Here is a 17913-nt window from a genome sequence, read left to right as displayed (position 1 = left end):
ATGAGCCACTTTGGTTGTGGGTCTGTTTTCATGTTTTATGTCTGCGACGAAATTTTCCTATCGTGAGATATGCCATTTTAAATGTCCTGACTTTTCTGATTGTTGCTTTCCTGTGAGTTGGGAGTGCTGTGATGCGTGCTTCATCTAGCAATGCTGGTATGTACTATATTCTTTTAGCACAGCTACGGTGTGATCCTCTACTTTGCCATCAGATTCAGCAATAACCCACACTCCACTGTACTTCAAACAGGTGACGTTCCAAGTCTACTTTTCTTTTTTTGTTTATTTTAAAAAATTTTTTAAATTTTATTTATTTATTTGCGGGGAGAGGGGAGGGTAGAGAGAATGGGAGAGAGAATCCCAAGCAGGCTCCGTGCTGTTAGCAAAGCCTGACTCGGCGAGGGTGGTGGTGGGGGGGGGGACGGAGGTGGGTGCCAGGGGCTCGAACTCACAAACCTTGAGATCATGACCTGAGCTGAAATCCAGAGTCTGACACTCAACCAACTGAGCCACTCAGATGGTCCTTTTTTTGTTGTTTATTTTGACATGACTGGTATACACATATATGCACATATTATATATGCATAAAATAACAAAATACATTTAATGCCACCACACTGCGATGTGATTGACTCTGAAAATACTGTTGAGTCATAACCGTGCCACTGCATTTTGTCGTGCACCATTGCCATGCACTTCTGAGTCAAACTACCTGGAGTTGTGTCACATTTCACAAGAGCGTAGTTCTCCACAAGATTCTTCTCACTTTAGACACCAGTCTCAAGCCCTGGGGGTTTCCAGGTCATCCGCACTTCTGACCAGCCGGCTATAAATTTAGGAGCTCTCACTATCCCCTCAGGTTCAAAAATTCACTAGAATAACTCACAGAACTCAGCAAAGTGCTATACTTACGATGACTTTTATTATAAAGGATACAAATCAGGACCAGCAGAATGCAAAGGCGCACAGGGGGAAGTTTTCCCATTCCCAAACGTGAAGTCGTCCATGTTCTTAGGACGTGTCAGTCTCCCAGCATTTCAATGTGTTTCAGCAACCAGGGAAGCCCATCTAAGGTTCGTGTCTAGAGTTTTTAATGGCGTTTCATTACACAGACACGATTGAATCAATGGCCAAGCAAATTAATTCAAGCTCCAGCCCCACTTCCTTCTCCAGAGGTCAAACTGATATCGAGTTCCTCAAAAGGTTCTAATCACATGGTGTGGCCTGTCCCCAATCTGTATCATCTCATTAGCACAAACTATCCAGGGAGGACCACGTGTCACCTCTCTAGCATAAACTACCAGGCTACACCATGAATGACAAAGATGCTCCTATCACTTGGGAAATTCCAAGAATTTACAGGGTAACTTCCAGGAACCAGGAACACAGGCCAGTCCACCTCCATCACACAACAGCCACTGAGCCACAGTGCAGATCGGTGAGGGTGCCTCACGCGGTCTCTGTTGCATCTTTTCAGCCCTGCCTTTGCAACATGAGAGCGGCCATAGCTGAAACATAAACAAAAAAAAAATGTGTTCCAATAAAACTGAATTTATGGACACTGAAATTTGAATTCCCTATGATTTTCATGTATCATAAGATATTCTTCTCCTCTTTGTTTTCCAACCATTTAAAAACACGTTCAAATTATCCTTCGCTCACAAGTTACAAAAACAGGAAGCGGTCAAGATTTGACCCATGGGCCATAGTTTATGGACTCCTCTCTCATTTAGATAAAAGATTGACAGACTATAGCTTGTGGGCCAAATCCTGCCCACTGCCTGCTTTTATAGGTAAAGTTTTATTAGCACAGCCTTGCCCATTCGTTCATGAATTGTCTACGACTCCTTTGGGACTGAGTTGGGTAACAGCAACACACACTGTGGCCTTCAACGCCTAAAATATCTATAGTTTGGTCCTTTAGAGAGAAATTGGCTGACCCCTGCTAGATCAGCGAAGAGGGGGAGTCCGGGTACTGCACTGAATACATTGACTTTGTTGCATCTAATCCTGTTAACGCTGTTAGGTAGGAGGTATTATTGTCACCTTGCAAATGGGTAACTGAAGCTTAAAGAGGTGAAGGAACTTGTCCAAGGTCACACAGCTTATAAGAGTTGAAATTGGGTTCAAAGGCAGACTTCCTGGCAGCTGGTGGCATTTCTTGGCTTGTGGCCCCATGACTCCATTCTCTGCTCTGTGTCATATTGCCTTCTCCTGGGTCAAATCTCCCTCTGCCTCTCTGTTATAAGGATACTTTGTGATTGCATGTAGTGCCCACTTGGATAAGCTCTCCAGCACAAGATCCTTAATCACATCGGCAAAGATCTTTCTTCAGTAGATGCTAACACTTAGAGGGTCCAGGGATTTGGACCTGATTGTTGAGAACCATTACACAGCTTCCTAAAAGTGGTAATGCCCAGTATTATACGGGTATTCTAAAAAATAGGTGCTCTCTCACACTGCAGTCGGAGTTGAAGTTATTAACACATTTCTTCACAGCACGCTAACCTCAGTTTGCCTTTCCAGGTCCACTCTCTACCCTACTGCATCTTTCTGTGCCTCTGGGGGCTGACCAAGTGTGACCCAGGGCTCTGGCCTCTGGCTGGGCCCTGCTAATGAGAACCATGGGAAGGACCTGGGAAGCATCTTCCTCTGCTGCCTGGATTTGCTGTATCTTTGCACTGAAAGGATCCTATCAGGTGACCCTTCCCATAAGCTACCCTCTCCAGCTTCTGGTAACTGCTTCCTCTCTGCCCCTCAAGCCCAGGGGTAATCTCTGGGCACTGTACCATCAGACGTCCCTCAATTACCCAGTTTTAGTGTGCCACCTGTTTCCTGTCAAGCTTTAACTTGTGCTGGCTGTACGTGTCAGATCAAATACCTATTTATAAGAAAGTTCATTAGCAGAATTATTTATAATAACAGAAACTCAAAACAGCCCAAATAACCAAAAGAGGAGATTGGTTAAGCAAATTATGGTCCCTCCACATAGAACATAAAAATAAATTAACAATCATATTGTAAAAGAATATTACCGAAAGGATAAAATAGTCACAGTATATTCCTAAGCAAAAAACCCCACAAAACTGTATATATAATAATGTCCCATTTCTATAAAGAAAAAAATTAATGAGGCAGAAAATTAAAACGATACATATTACATTTTAATAAAAACGTATCTATATGCGCTTGTATATCTTATACATAAAATATGCTTATTTTGTCGCGCGTGTATGTTATATAACATGTTATATAATGTAATCATGTCACATTTATATAATATGTACTGTATATTATTTAGATTTGTTACATTAGATATGATGTCACTTTTGTAAAGAATGATCTACATATCTAATTGTACATGTTTTATGTCATGTATATTATATATAACATAACACATACATATGATAGAAACCACACATGCATATGTATATGCATGCATGAATGTATATTTCTTCCAGATGTGGACTTCAGTCCTTTGGGCCTGAAATAGAATAGGTTGCATCTTCTAGTTCACGTTTACGTGAAGTTCAATATGCGATGTCCTTACTCAAGATTTATCCGGATTCCCAGCGGCTCACAACTTTCTCCAGACTCTCCGCCCACTCAGGTTTCTTTTCCCCTTTCACTGCCCCAGCTCAGACGTGGGACTCGGCCTCTTCTCTGGAATTGGAGACATTTGGGATTTCTCCAAAACCACGTGCACAAGGCAAATGTGTGGGTGGTGGACTTTTTCTGAAGGTTCAGAGCACTAGGTGGCTACCTTCCCTGATGTCAGCAGCACGTCAGGCGCCCCTGCCTCTCAGGCTCTGCCCGCAGTGGGCGCGGGCCTGGCTGCACGGGGTGGTAGGCGTGGCCGTGGGCGGCCTGCGTGGGTGTGGCCACGGGCCCAGCCTGAGGCTGGACGCCAGGCCCGAGCAGGCCCTCTTTCTAGGCTCCCCTCGCATCAGTTTCCCCCACCCCGTGTTTATCTCGTGCTCTCCACCGCAAGATTACAGCCCAGGACTCCTTGGTGACTCTAGCAGCGGTCACTCTGGGCCAGAACCGACCAACCAGAGGAAAGTGAACCGTGAGTCCCTCCCCTCCGCTAGTCTCTAAAAGGGAAGCAGTGAGCCGTGTGGGCGCAGGTGGGCACCTGAGTTCTTGCTTCCCGCAGAGACTGGAACAAATCCCCGCTCACCACAACAGGCAGTGTGATTTGGGGCACGGTTTTTCATGTGCCTCCGTTTCCCTATCTACCAAATAAATATGACAGTAACAAAAGGGTGCTGAGTATTAAATGAGTTAAATGCAGAAGAATATCTTTGGATTTGGTGGTAGGCAAAAGTTTCCTCGAGTTAATATGTAAGGAGTGCCCAGGATGCTTGGCACCAAGTTAATACTGTTAAATGTTAGCTATTTTATATATTTTTTTTCTCCACAGATGTTTTATGCATCACCTACCCCTCCCGTGAACACGCGGGAGTGGCCGCTATAATCAATTTGTTTTCAAGTGAGGTGTGTGTGAGCTACATCTAAAATATCAGAGGAAAATATTTCAACACGTGGGAGGTGGGATTACGGTGTTTATTTTTTCATTTTCTTTGTGCTTTTTCATGTATTCCTAGTTTTGTACACTGAGCATTTGTTATTTTTGCAACTATGGAAAATGCGAGTTTTCAAAAGAAAGGCGCGTGAAGCCTCTTGGGAGGACAGTGAGTGGTGTAGGTTAGGAGAGATCTTTCCCCTGTGTGTACGTAGATTAAACCCTCAAGACTAGGCATGGCTTCTTGGCTCCTTGGGAAATGGGTAGACCTTTAAAATTAATGGTTCCTCACTGTTTGCATTTCATAAGAAATCTGTAATGACTTCTTGCTCTTCAGACTTGCCATTTCAGCATCTTAAAAAAAAAGAGAGAGAGAGAAATTAAAGCGTGAGACTCGATTCTTTTCTACAAACCAAATTGTTCTGAAAACTTCCCCTTCGATTCCTAGATTTTAAGAGGCTTAGCCTGCTTCCTGCCCCCTAATTGCTCTATTAATTTAATCTGCTCAGCGTCTCCCTAGAGTGTAAGTCATGGGTCCTCAGGGCTAGTTCTGGCTGGTTCTGGCTGCGCTGGTCTCTTCCACAGAGTTGCACTGAGCTGTTCTACATGTTACCCTGAGTTCTATTTTGCTGGCTGTTTCCTTCCAAGAGGGTTTCTCCTGGCCTAATTAAGCAAGCTCCGGTATTTGCACGAAGTTGCACATTAAGTGAAATGATGTGCGCTCACTTTCCCTTTCTCCAGCAGACACCTGGAGCTACGCATTCGTCCTAATTTTCCTGTTTTGGATCCTGATCATTTCTCTTGTGGGCACTCAGTAGCTTTATGTTTGTGTAGCACGAATCGGTGCTTTGCATAAAAAGAGACCCCAAGCAAGTTAGTTCACTTTCGTTTCCTTCCCTGTAAAGTGGGGATAAAAGCCTACGAATTAGTTTCCTAGGGCTGTTGTGACAAATGGCCACAAACACAGTGGCTTGAAACAATGGAAATCGATTCTTCTCATAATTTCAGAGGCAAGAAGAATTGAGGTGTCAGCAAGGCCATCCCCTCCAAAGTCTCTAGAGGAGAAGCCTTCCAGCTCTGATCTTCCTTGGTTGGTGGCAACATAACTCCCATTGTCTGCCTCCAGCTTCATGGGGCCTTTCCCGTGTCTCCTGTCTCGCGTCCTCCTTTCTCTTCTGAGGTCGCCAAGTCTTCCAGTTTAGGGCGTACTCTAAATCCAGAATGATCTCATCCCGAGATCCTTAACTTGGATTACATCTGCAAAGACCCTGTTTCCAAATAAGTTCGCATTTACGGGTACTTGGGACTCTGATTTGGACATATCTGTTGGGGGGCACGCTATGCCATTATTACAACCTCTCTACCTTTCTGAGTTGCTGTGTGAGTATTAAAAATGATATGATAATATACATAATGCAGCTACCACAGAGCCTGACGCATAGTAGGTACTCAACCAGTGGTCATCTTTTCTTTTTTTTTTTAAAGTTTATTTATTTTTGGAGGAGAGAGAGACAGAGTGTGAGCAGGAGAGGGGCAAAGAGAGAGGGAGACACAGAAATCAAAACAGGCTCCGGGCTCTGAGCTGTCAACACAGAGCCGGATGCAGGGCTCACACCCTCAAACCGAGGGATCATGATCTGAGCTGAAGTCGGATGCTTAACTGGCTGAGCCACCCAGGTGCCCCTCAACCAGTGATAATCTTAATAATTACTATCGATAAGTGAGTGCTGTACTTACATTGGGACTAAGCCTATCTCTGCCTTAGTCCACTTGCTCCTGACAATATCTCTCCAAAGGAGATAATGCCCCATTTTACAGATGAGCAAACTGAAGTTTCAGAAGCCTAGACGGGATAGTAATAACAAGTGGAGTGGGACCCAAACCCAGGTTTTTGTGACTCCAGAGCCTGTGCCCTTCTCTACTGCACGCAGTCACCCCAGTGTTGCCTGTCTTTCTACTCCTCTGCTGTGACCCGACACCTTCCTCTCACCCCCATCACACTTCACACTCTGACCCAGAACTATGTTTGGTGGGAATAATAAGCAACGGAGAAAGAGAAGAAAGAAGTTTCTTTCTAGAGGTTTCCAGACCTGCTCGAGTGTCCCGGTGACATAGCAGCTGGCTTGCCCCAGGGTGCCTGAGCTGTGAGAAGAAAGTCATAGTGCCTTTTATGTGCTCACCTGGGAAGTCACACATGACTTCTGCCACATGTATTTGTTGGAAGTGAGTCACTAAATTCAGCCCACGCTAAGGGAGAGGGGGATTTGGTGTCACCCTTTGAAAGAAGGATCAGAGAATCTGTGGACATATTGGAAACTCCCACACTCCATGAGAAGAAGATGGCCTTCATCGAAGAACTTAATCTGGTGTTTTAAGTCAAGTTAGCTATGCAAAGGTTCAGGAGCAGGGGCTGAGGAGAGCACGATTGCTCCACATAAACAAGTGGGAAGAATTTGAACTATAGGTCAAGTGAAGGGAAGAAGGAAAGAAAAGAAGTGAAGAGAGGGAGCCTGAGCCCGGCAAAGACTTGTGAGAACACGGTCTCGCTAATATGTTTGATGTTGACCCCCCCTATTTTGCCAAGCCAATAAACTTTTCTTTCTTTTCTTTTCTTTGTTTTTCTTTTTTTGTTATTTATTTTGAGAGAGAGAGAGAGTCCAAGCAGGGGAGGGGCAGAGAGAAGGAGAGGCAGAATCCCAAGCAGGCTCTGAGCTAGCCCTGAGCCTGATGTGGGGCTCAAATCCACGACATGAGATTGTGACCTGAGCTGAGATCAAGAGTCAGACGCTTAACTGACAGAGGCACCCAGGCGCCCCCAATAAACTTTTCTACACACACACACACACACACACACACCACTTTGTGTGAGATGCTTTTAATGGCAGTTATGAAATGGGCAGAGTTTCAGGTCTCCGTTGATGGAGTCTAAGCAGGGACCACACTTGAGGACAATAAAGCCCATTTGCAGATTTACCCTGTGTTACAGAAGCGGATGCTAGAGGCCAGAAGGCCCCTGGGAATTACCAGAAACCTCGAGAAAAGCAATGACATTTCCGTGAGCTTGGAAGGGGAAGGAATTGTAAGAAGCAATTAGGCGGGCCCTGTCCTGGAGTTGTTACTAAACACAATGCACAGAAGAGGGCTTCACCTGGGAGGGGCGAAGCCCGTCCTAATTTCCAAAAGCAGCTTTCAGACGAGAGGATGGGTACCAACTCTTTGGAGTTAAGTTTGCTCTTAAGGGTCTTTGGAGGATTTAGTGTTTTTGACAAAATCCTAAGATGCTGTTTTGTTTTTTCTTCATTATTTCAAGTCATTTGCTTCCCTCTTCGATAATGATTGGGGATGGGGTATTTCAGGGGCTGCAGGCTTAATTAGCTCTGAAAAATAAATTTAATGTCGCTCAACTTCAGGCATGATGTCAACATTATAGTCCCCGTCATTCTGTTTCATGTAGTTACTGGATTTGTACATCTCTTTTCTTCCAAGAAACATAAAGCCCTATTGAAAAATCTCTTAAAGAACATCCCTGATATTTTAATATTTAACGAAAACCCCTTTGACAAGGAAAGTCTCCAAAGGAAAGAGGGTTAATAGGAGGAGAGAGCATTATGAAGTTCAAATGTTGAACATTCCTCCGAGACTCTATTTGGCCAAGTCATTACACATTTAAAACTCATGCCTGAGTTCTTTCTTATAAGTCACTATGCCCATCAAGGGAGGGTCTTAACTCTCCCTGTAACCCCAGTGCCTGACACGGTCTATACACTATAAATATTTGTTGACTTGGGCATTCGTAAGAGATTATTAACACTTAGAGACTAATTGGGATCTAGTTCTAGAAAATTCCCAAAGGTAAAAATACTTTGGAATAATGAAGTCCTTGATCAAAGTCATGAATTTCCTTGTCCCTCCTCAAGAGTCAGGAAGGCAGAGGGGGCAGTTCCCAGGGTGGGATTTGGGGGGAACGTGGGGGAAGATGGCATAGGGTTGGCGCATCTGTCCATGCTATGTACACACATTGAGATTAGTGTTTTAAGACATCCTTTTGCCTGTTTTCAACAGTTTTGCTGCTGAAGTTCCTTCAAAATAACTGAATGATGAATAGATTTTGAAAGAAGGCCATCACCCACTGAATGAGATACTGTCTTGTATGACCCTCCCTTACTTTTATCTGCAAGGGTCCCCAAATAGATGTTGCATTCCATGAGAAGAAACCATATTTTTCCCATCTCAAGCCCTACAGCAGTTCATTCTGGCCCCACCCTCCCTCCACTGGTAGGCTCTTCTCCAAGTGCAGTGAATATCTCCTGCCTTCAAGTTCAGTGCACTTGCCTAGCTCCTTACATAGTGGACGTGTCAGCTGGAGCCTTCTTAGCCCTTAAGACACAGAAGGAATTGTCTCAAGTACCCCATTCCACAGACTTTGGAAAGCCTGGTGCCTTCTCCAAGCACATTCTGGGGCGGGGGGGGGGGGGGACCTAAGTTCTGGCTTACCTCTTGTGCTGACCTGCTGTTCCTATGAATTAGTTCAACTTAGGTTGTATCCTGCTGCTTTGGGTAACCCAAACGTGAGACTCCACTATTTCCTTATTTTCTATAAACTCACATGGCCATATCTTTGGGTGTATGGCAGACTGTGATTTTTGCTGAAAATTCAGGAAGAAGGAAGGCTGGGTATCACAGAAAATCAGACAAGTTGCTTTTACTCATTCTTTTTTTGTCTGTCTGTTTTTTGTATTTTACCTATTTGTCTTGAGAGAGACTGAGAGAGTGTCTCAAGGGGAGGGGCAGAGAAAGAGGGGGAATCTCTGTCAGGGTAGACCCCATTGTGGGACTCAAGAATCATGAAGTCATGACGTGAGCTGAAATCAAGGGTCAGGTGCTTAACCGACTGAGCCACCTAGGCGCCCCTACTTTACCCATTCTTTATAGCCTCCTTGGTCATGTTCTTAAAAACATCCCTCTGCCATTTCTGCTGCCTTCGGCCAGGTTATGTCACTTCCTCTCCATTGTCTTTCCTTCTCCTTCTTTTCGTTTCTCTCAGGAGAAAACAAAACTACACAAAAATCACCCCTACTCCCCACAAATTCTTCCCATTTTCTGGGCCTCCCTTACATATTCAAGGACACACTGAAGTTTTAAAATTACTACCCCCCCCCCCAAAAAAAAATAAAATAAAAATAAAAAAAATAAAATTACTACCCCCAAGAAAAGGCTTTTCTTAAATTCTAAGACAAATCAACCGCCACCCTAGTTTTTGTCAGGATATTAATTAGTAGGGCAATATGGTGATGGTTTAGCTTTCTAGTTACTCTGATTCCCAGTTTCTGCATCTATAAAATGGGAATATGACAGCACGTGCCTCATAGAAGGAATGTGAGGATGAGTAAGTTAATGTGTAAAGTCCTTAGCACAGTCCTTGGTACAGGATCCACAAGAAAATGTCACCTATTCTTACTAGCTCCCTCACTTCCTGGTCACTGAGGTCCTGTTCAGACATGAAGGTGCAAATCAAGTGCCAGCACCCCCGTGGAGACTTCTGTGAGCTTTCCCAGCCTGAGCTAATCAGTCTAGCTCCCTCCCTCCACGCATTCTTGTGGCCCTGGGTTTACACTTCCCTTCAGGCAAGGAGGAGTGCTCAGATGCATAAGGCAAGCCTTGAAATGAATTTACAGTCTGGAGGGAAAGAAAGATGTGGGCATATTGAAAGGGAATGACGCAAGGAAGCTACAAATGAGTGGAGGAGGGACGAGCAAAGAGGTACAGTTGCCAGCTTCAGGGTCTGAAGGTCAAAGTCAGCAATGTGATCATGTTGCCAGTGTTGTCAGCCCTGAATACCATTTTGCAGTTCTTCTGTCAAGTTTTCATCTGTTGGAAAGTTTACCATGGTGCAGTTTTAGGGCTTGCCACTGTTACACTGTGTTGATTATTTCAACATGTGTCTATCAGTCAAGACCTGATCAGGGAAGCAGAACTACTATGAGTTATGGGATAAGGAATGTATTATAGGAAATGGACCTTACATAATTTGGAGAAGAAATGGGGGAGCAAAGGCCTGGAAAGGGGAGTTGAAGAATCAGAGAAAAGTCACTAACCAGCCCTGGCTTATGGGGAAATGTGGAAGCCAGGCAAATCCAGCCACTGGAATAGAATTGGGAGGGGGGCGGGGGCCGGGGTAGAGGTCTACGGGGGATGGTTGGCTCTTCGTGATAGCTGCTTCTGTATGTTCATAGCATCTGCTGGCAGGCCTGGGGTTGCTGCTGGCAGAGCAAGCAGGTGGGAAGGAGGTCTGGAGGCAGCACCGGGAAGGATGAAGCACACTGGAACCTGCCAGCATGTCTGTCTGTCCATTTCTCACCACCTCTTACCAATGACCGCCTTTCGACTGTAATGGTACCTGCTTCATTTCTGCTTTCTAAATTTCATACCACTTCACTTATGGCCCACTCAACCCAGAGTCACACAGAGAAATGAATTCTAGGAAACAGCTCCCAGTAGAACAATCCAGTACAATATGTATCATGAATCTCAGTATTCACTGCAAATTGGAAAAATGGCTGATGGCTAATTTCTACTTCTTGGAACAAAGAATAAAGAACAAAGAGGGAAAAGTTATAGGATATGGGCAAATGGCAGGGTCAAATTTTAGAACAGACAGTCCATAATCAAACTCACACATATATAGACACAGAATATATGACAGAACAGTGGGGAAAAGATAGTCTTTTCAGATAAATGGTTCTGGGTCAACTGGATGTCCAAATGGAATAAATAGTAATCTTGACCTTCTACCTCACCGCATATATAAATATCAATTCTAAGCACATTATAGATCTAAATGTGGAAGATAAAACAATAAATCTGCTGGGGTGCTTGGGTGGCTCCCCAGTTAAGCATCAGTTAAGCATCCGACTCTTGATTTTGGCTCAGGTCATGATCTCACGGTTGGTGAGATTGAGCCCCTTGTTGGGCTCTGCGCTGACAACGTAGAGCCTGCTTGGGATTCTGTCTTTGTCCCTCCCCTGCGTGTTTGCTCTCTCTCTCTGTTCCCCTCCACGAAAAATAAATAAATAAACATTAAAACATAACAACAAATCTGCTAAAAGATAAAATAGGAGACTAACTCCCATGACACATTACCCCAATTGGGTAAGATTTCCTAAATAAGACCCAAAAGCACTTCTTTGTGGAGAAAATACACTTCTTTTTGGAGAAAATGTAGAACGATTAGAAAGTACAGTTGTTGGATGGAGTATACATTAATTCATCCACTTTAGAATACTGTTTGATGACATCTACGAATGTTGAATATATTCACACCCTGTATTCCAGCAATTTTGCGTTTCGATATGTACCCAATATAAAGATGTATGTAGGTTTACCAATGTATTTATCTAAGAATGTCCATAGCTACTTTACTAATAAAACCAGGAAGCCAGCTAAATTTCCACGAACAAAAGAGCAGATCAATACATTTTGGTGCGTGTGTGGAATGCAGCAATGAAAACGAACAAACTACTGTTTCATGCAACAACATGGATGAATTTCACAAGCATAATTTTAAGCAAAAGAAGCCAGACAGAACTGAATATACAGTGTGAGACTCTATATAAAGCTCAAAATGGGTGAATCTGTTATGTTAGAAGTCAGGATAGTGGTTTCCTTTACTCATTTTAGTAGTGGGTGTTGATGACTGAGAGATGTTATGAGGGAGGCTTTGGATGAACTGGGCATATTCTGGGTTTTGATCGGGAAGGTGATTATAACCTCTGATAATTCGTTAAGCCACACACGTATGACTTAGGCTTTTTGTATGTGTGTTTCACTTCAAAAATTTTTTAAAGCTTATTCTCTATTATCTAAATATCTTATCTATTATCTATTTTTATTATCTAAAAGCTTATTTTTAGAAAAGCTTTTACAATGCCCTGGCTATCCACCACCAATTGTCATACCTAATAGCCTTTTTCTTACCTTTTGCCTCTTTTATCCCTCCTACATTATTTCCTACCCTCTGGCTCTAAAAATGCGTTTCCCTTCATAATTCTTCCTGCACCTGGCACACCTAGCTTTATTGCTCAGCAAAGATTTCTTGAGTATCTGCAATATGCCAAGCACTGAACCAGGCCTAGAGTTCATGATGGTGAGTAAGCTAGCAAAGGTTTTGACCTCATGGGGCTCCAGCTTCCAATGGAAAGAAGCTTATAAACAAGAAATTGCATCATAACTGACTCTTCTTTCCCCTTCTCAAAATTTTGGTCTTCCCCAAAGGTCCAGATTAAAGCCAGCTTCTCACAATCTGTTGTTTATGCCCACTAATGACCTCATCACTCCCTGCATCATTGCCATTGCTGGGTAAGACCTCAGCATCAACTGACAATTTCCTCCACCCTCCATCCCGAATTCTGCCTCATCCTGCATATCTCTGCTTTTGAAACGTACACACCCATTCTTCCTCATTTCCAGGCCTGTTGCTTCCAACCACTCTGGAGTCCTTACTCCTTCTGTTTCCTCCTTGTTGTAGGGTTCCTTTACAAAACTAGAAGCCACTTGAGCTTGTTTAATCAGAACTCGGGTTTGGAACGCCAGCAAATTGTTGAAAAATCTGGAGAGGGCATTTGAAACAGAGCTTCCGAGACCCACCCACAACCCTTGGAATCTTACGATCTCTGTCACAAAGTGGCAAGTGACTCCTGTCACTACAGAAGCTCCTCAGATTAGGAAGCAAGCGATCCCGGCACCTTGTTGCCTCTGTACCGTCAACTGTCAGAAAAATGGATCTTTGTCCAGAAGTCCAGCTACAAAGAAGTGTGTGAATTATAGTTTCCAGCTTGCCAGCCTTCACGGTACAGGTTAGAATGGATGTTGAGCGCGTCGGTCCTCACTGCCTCCCTCACCAACTGGCTAGACTTCGAGTTTCCCTGCTCTTGCCCACAATTTCCATTCTCTTTATTGCTTCTGACTCTGATTATTATCACTCCACAGCTCCAAAGCCTGCTATGACTCATCCTCTCCACTGAATCACGTTAAAATGCCCTTACTTGTCATTCAAGGCCCTGTGTGATCCAACCCCAACTTGTTTTTCTGTTTGTATATCTTACTCTACTCCTACAATTTCCTTTACACATTCTGCTCTTTCCCACCTTGTGTCTTTGTGCATCCCCTACCCCTTCCCACAGTCATTTCCCATTAAAATACGTAATTTCTTTAGACGTGGTGTCTGAAGACAGAGATGTGGGCTGGAATCTTAGCTCTGCCTGGGAAAACCAGATCACCCTGAACTCAAAGCCTCAGTCCCCTGCCCTGTAAGATGGAGATAATAATAGTACCTACTTTATAGGCATGTTGGAAGGACTGGATGAGATCAGAACCCAAGTGGCTGGCGCATGCCCTCCACAGATGGCAACTATAGTATTGTCCTCTTGAGCTTTGCACCCCCTTACTCGGGTGCTCAGTAAATATTTGTGCAATGAATGGACAAGCCAAACCAAGCAGCAATGTTGACCTCAGCTAACCTAAGGTCAAACCAGGATGCTACTCGTCCCCTTCCTGGTCAGTATCAAGGCCCTGGGCGGGGTCCGTTTATAACACCGGTATAAGCAGGTGAAGAGTTTCCACTTGTTTTTGTCAGATCAGGAGAAATAAAAGCTAAGAGTCTTAACAATTAGGCTGGGGCACAACCCCAGTGTAGGCCACAGCATGTTACTAGTGCCTTATGGATTGAACACAGTTTAGGAGAGATTCTCCTCCCAAGCCTTTCTGGGGGGGGGGGGGGGGGCGCTCGTCTCAGTGCTTGGGGAAGGGGCTGTCTGAACACAGAAAGTGGGAGGAGACAGGAGGTCTCCCATCAGGTACATTCCCATCTGAGCCCCAGTGGAAAATATTCGAGTCATCTCAGATACTGCTGGAGGAGTGAAAACTGATCTGCTCCACTTTGGAGATCCATTTGGCTGTATTTATTAAATATGAAGATGCACATACCCTATGGCCCAGCAGTTCCGCTTCTAGGTCTCTGCCCTAGGAAGACGCTCGCACAAGGAGACTCGCTCAAGGAGATGTTTATCAGATCCAGGAATTAAAGCAACCTGAACATCCATCAGTGATGAATGCATGAAATGTGCATTTAAACATTAAAATAGCAAATGGAAAGGCATGAACTAGGTTTTTATACATCACTGTGGATAGACTCCAAACGTGTAATTTTGAGTGAAGAAAACAAGTTGCAGGACAATGCATTCAGAATGTTACCACTTAAATGTATAAGAGCAATATATAGATTGTTCAGGAACACATACCTGTATAAGCTGTAAACAATGGGCTGAAGGGATAGAAGCTGAATTCATCATAGTCGTTACTTTCATAAAGAGGAATTTGGTCAGGAATCAAGAAGACCTAAATTGTATCTATAATGTTTTTTCTCTTTTAATTAAAAAAGCCTTAAAGGACAAATATTAACAACTGAATTGAGGCTGAAGGTATAAGAACTCTATTCTAAAGGAGAATATTCTTCTCAGAAACAAACGCAAGGCTGTGAGTCTGATTCGGGGTATATGTGTGTGTTGTGCTGGGCCGTGTTGGGGGAGGAGGTGCTGGTAAATGACCTTCACTCGGTCCTCGAGGAATGTCCACCTGCAGGCAAGAGAAATTAATCAGTGTCATGGCATTTAAATTTGAACAACATAAATACCAATGGACCTTTTGGACCCTCTGATGAAAGCTGTGTCCTCTTGATTCTGGGAGGGGAAATGTCCATACGCACAACCGGGCAGATAACGTTACAGGGTCCGTAGGCCTCCGGCTGAGCCCGCACGACTGCAGGGGATCCAGAGGTTAGCTTTTTTTGACCTCCAGAACAGCTGTTAGAAATGCGTGGTAAAGAGACCAGAGAGACTTGTTAAAATAAAATATAAATACAGTGCTCTCTTTGCAGAAAGTTGGGAAGGAGGGGGAGAGAGAGAGAGAGAGAGAGAGAGAGAGGGAGTGCGTGCATGCCTGTGTGTGTGTGTGTGTGTGTGTGTGTGTGTGTGTGAGAAAGCTGCTGAAACCCTAAAAAATTAAGCACAGCTTCTCCAGAGCTCTTAGTTTGCATCCTGAAGTGTAATGCCAGTGTAAATGCCAGCAGCCCAGCCTTGGAATTAGCTTCTCTCACCCTGAAACCGGAAGTTTAGAGAGCCCCGTTTGGTCTCGCGGAAGGACCACGATGTCTGTTCCCGCAAGGACCATGCGGTGTCCAGCTTGCTGCATGGTCAGCCTCTTTCGCCCCTTGCTGGGGCGAAAAAGCCTCAGGCTTTCACCCAGTGTCCCTGATGAGACAGAGTCTCCCCATGCAGGGTCCACGCAGCCCCCTTTGGCCCTCTGACCTCAGGCAGGGACTAAGATGTCTTTGGAAACTGAACATTTTTTTTAAAGAATCATTTTTGTATTTGGCATTTTTGAATTGGACTCCCAGCAAAGGAATTAAAATAGAGGAATGTAATTGAGAAATCGTTTGAAAATTTTAGGTAGGCTGCATCTTTTCCAGTTGATGCGAAGGTCCATTGAGGGGAGGGTGACAAGCTGCCAGCTGTCCCGAGGGCCGCTTCCCGACCGTCGCGTTCCCACTGGCAGTACTGTGGCCAAAACACGAGAGAACGCATTAGACGTTTAGGGGAAACTTAATCTCTTCCAAAGACTCAAAGTCAGATGTGGCCTTAAATATTTTATAGGAAAATATTTGCAAAAAATGTGACTTGGCAATAAATCACAAGTTGGTACTCATTAAGGTTGCTTGCTGACAGAGACAACTGAAAAAATGATCCAGGCCCCGAACTCTTTCGGGGCCATGAAAAATCTATCAAGACCTATGCATAAAATCTCGTTCTTTTATGTCGCCAAGGCAAACGTTTTCGGGTTGGATGAATAAAGCCCAGTTTGTCTGTCCACTCTGAAATCCGGAGAGGCAAAGTGACCTGCATGAGCCCCCACTCTGCTTTTGTTGAAACAGAAGAATGAACCTCCCAGCCTTACTGCTCTCCTTCAAGGTCCCACTTTGGGGGACTTTGGGGCAGACATACGAATTCCTTGCCTGTAGACAAGGCATGGTTCCCCAGGGCCTCCCCTGGAACCTCCTGTGGGAGGCTCTTGTTTATTTTATTTTTATTTTTTATTTATTCATTTGTTTATTTTTAATGTTTTTATTTGCTTTTGAGAGAGAGAGAGAGAGAGAGAGGGAGAGAAGAGAGAGACAGAGCATCAACAAGGGAGGGGCAGAGAGAGAGACGGAGACATAGAATCCGAAGCAGGCTCCAAGCTCTGAGCTGTCAGCACAGAGCCTGACGCGAGGCTCGAACTCACGAACCGTGAGATCATGACCTGAACTGAAGTTGGACGTTTAACCTACTAAGCCACCCAGGCGCCCCAAGGAGGCTCTTGTTTAGAAACCCATCTGGGAAATGCACAGGGCACTGGCACCAGTTCTCTGGGGAAAATATCTATTTCCAACAAACACCCAGAAGTTTTAGGATCCAGATGGCGGTTATACACTGCGTGGCTCTACCCAGAGAGAATCTCCTGGGTGCCCCTACTGTGCAAGGTGCCTTCTTTTTGCTTACAGGCTCCATTCTGCTAACTTGGATGCCAAGGCGAATGTCAGTGGCTCCTATCAAGAGCAGTGGTTCTCAAACATTAGCTTTAGAATCACCTGGAGGGCTTATTAGAACAGAGTCTCTTAGGCCCCATCCCCAAGGTTTTTGATTCGGTAGGTCTGGGATGGGGTACCAGAAGTTGCATTTCTCATGAGTTCCTAGTTGTTGATGCTACTGGTCCTAGGACCACACTTTGAGAAACACCGGTCTCTGCTTTTCATCTGAGGTGCCCCTAATTCGTCAGCTTGGTTCCAGTCCCAAAATGGAGCCCTCAACACACAGCCTTCCTCTACACAAACTTGGAAGTGCACATACGGTTAGCCAGACACGGAGTTCAAAGTTACGTGAAAAACAGCCCTTTTACGTTCAGCAGAAGTTCTAATCCATTCTGGAGACCACAAAGCAAGTCTGGAGTGACTCACATGCTCATTCCCACCAGCTTGCCCTTCTAAGGGCACCTCTAAAGGTGGGACCTCACTGTGACCCTCAGGCACCCAGGTGGCAGTGCCCTCCCTTTGGAGGAAGAACCTTTTCTTCCAGACATCCTGTCCTGTCCCCTTTCCCCACTTGGCCCCATCTTGATTCTTTCTTTCCATCTTGATATCACAAGGCTTCAGGACCTGGGCAATGGAAGGTGGAAAAGGGGAAAAGAGGCATTCCATGACTTCTGTCCTCAGGGTAGGTCGTATACAAGATAATCAGAACTTTCATGCTGCCTGATTAACAATGCCACGGTTATGTCCTGGAGTAATACGCGAAAAGAGT

General features: G+C 44.5%; 1 protein-coding gene, 1 long non-coding RNA gene and 1 pseudogene across 2 annotated transcripts; 1 reads left to right on the top strand and 2 right to left on the bottom strand.

Annotated features, from left to right (window-relative positions):
- Positions 1-900: 900 nt before the first annotated feature.
- Positions 901-6681, bottom strand: LOC109496140. Its single transcript, XR_002151992.3, has 3 exons — positions 6616-6681; positions 3551-4879; positions 901-1508 (listed from the first exon to the last, which is right to left on the bottom strand). It is a non-coding gene; the product is annotated as an uncharacterized LOC109496140 (long non-coding RNA).
- LOC109496141 lies at positions 3347-11479 on the top strand. The gene is made up of 2 exons (XM_045049768.1): positions 3347-4069; positions 10759-11479. The coding sequence occupies exons 1-2, from the start codon at positions 3541-3543 to the stop codon at positions 10914-10916; spliced, it is 687 nt and encodes a 228-aa protein (XP_044905703.1). The 5' UTR covers positions 3347-3540; the 3' UTR covers positions 10917-11479.
- Positions 11480-16022: 4543 nt separating this feature from the next.
- The window catches only part of LOC123383064, a 66183-nt pseudogene continuing 64292 nt past the window's right edge, over positions 16023-17913 (bottom strand).

This window comes from Felis catus, chromosome F2 (assembly GCF_018350175.1).
Source record: "Felis catus isolate Fca126 chromosome F2, F.catus_Fca126_mat1.0, whole genome shotgun sequence".
Classification (NCBI taxonomy): domain Eukaryota; kingdom Metazoa; phylum Chordata; class Mammalia; order Carnivora; family Felidae; genus Felis; species Felis catus.
This window is presented reverse-complemented; position numbering and strand designations above follow the sequence as displayed.

Bases quoted from the DNA above. Each gene is read 5' to 3' on its own strand.
- LOC109496141 (XM_045049768.1), top strand. From the start codon at position 3,541: ATGTCCTTACTCAAGATTTATCCGGATTCCCAGCGGCTCACAACTTTC. The intron at 4,070-10,758 runs GTGAGTCCCTCC...GTATGTTCATAG, and splicing joins CAACCAGAGGAAAGTGAACC to CATCTGCTGGCAGGCCTGGG.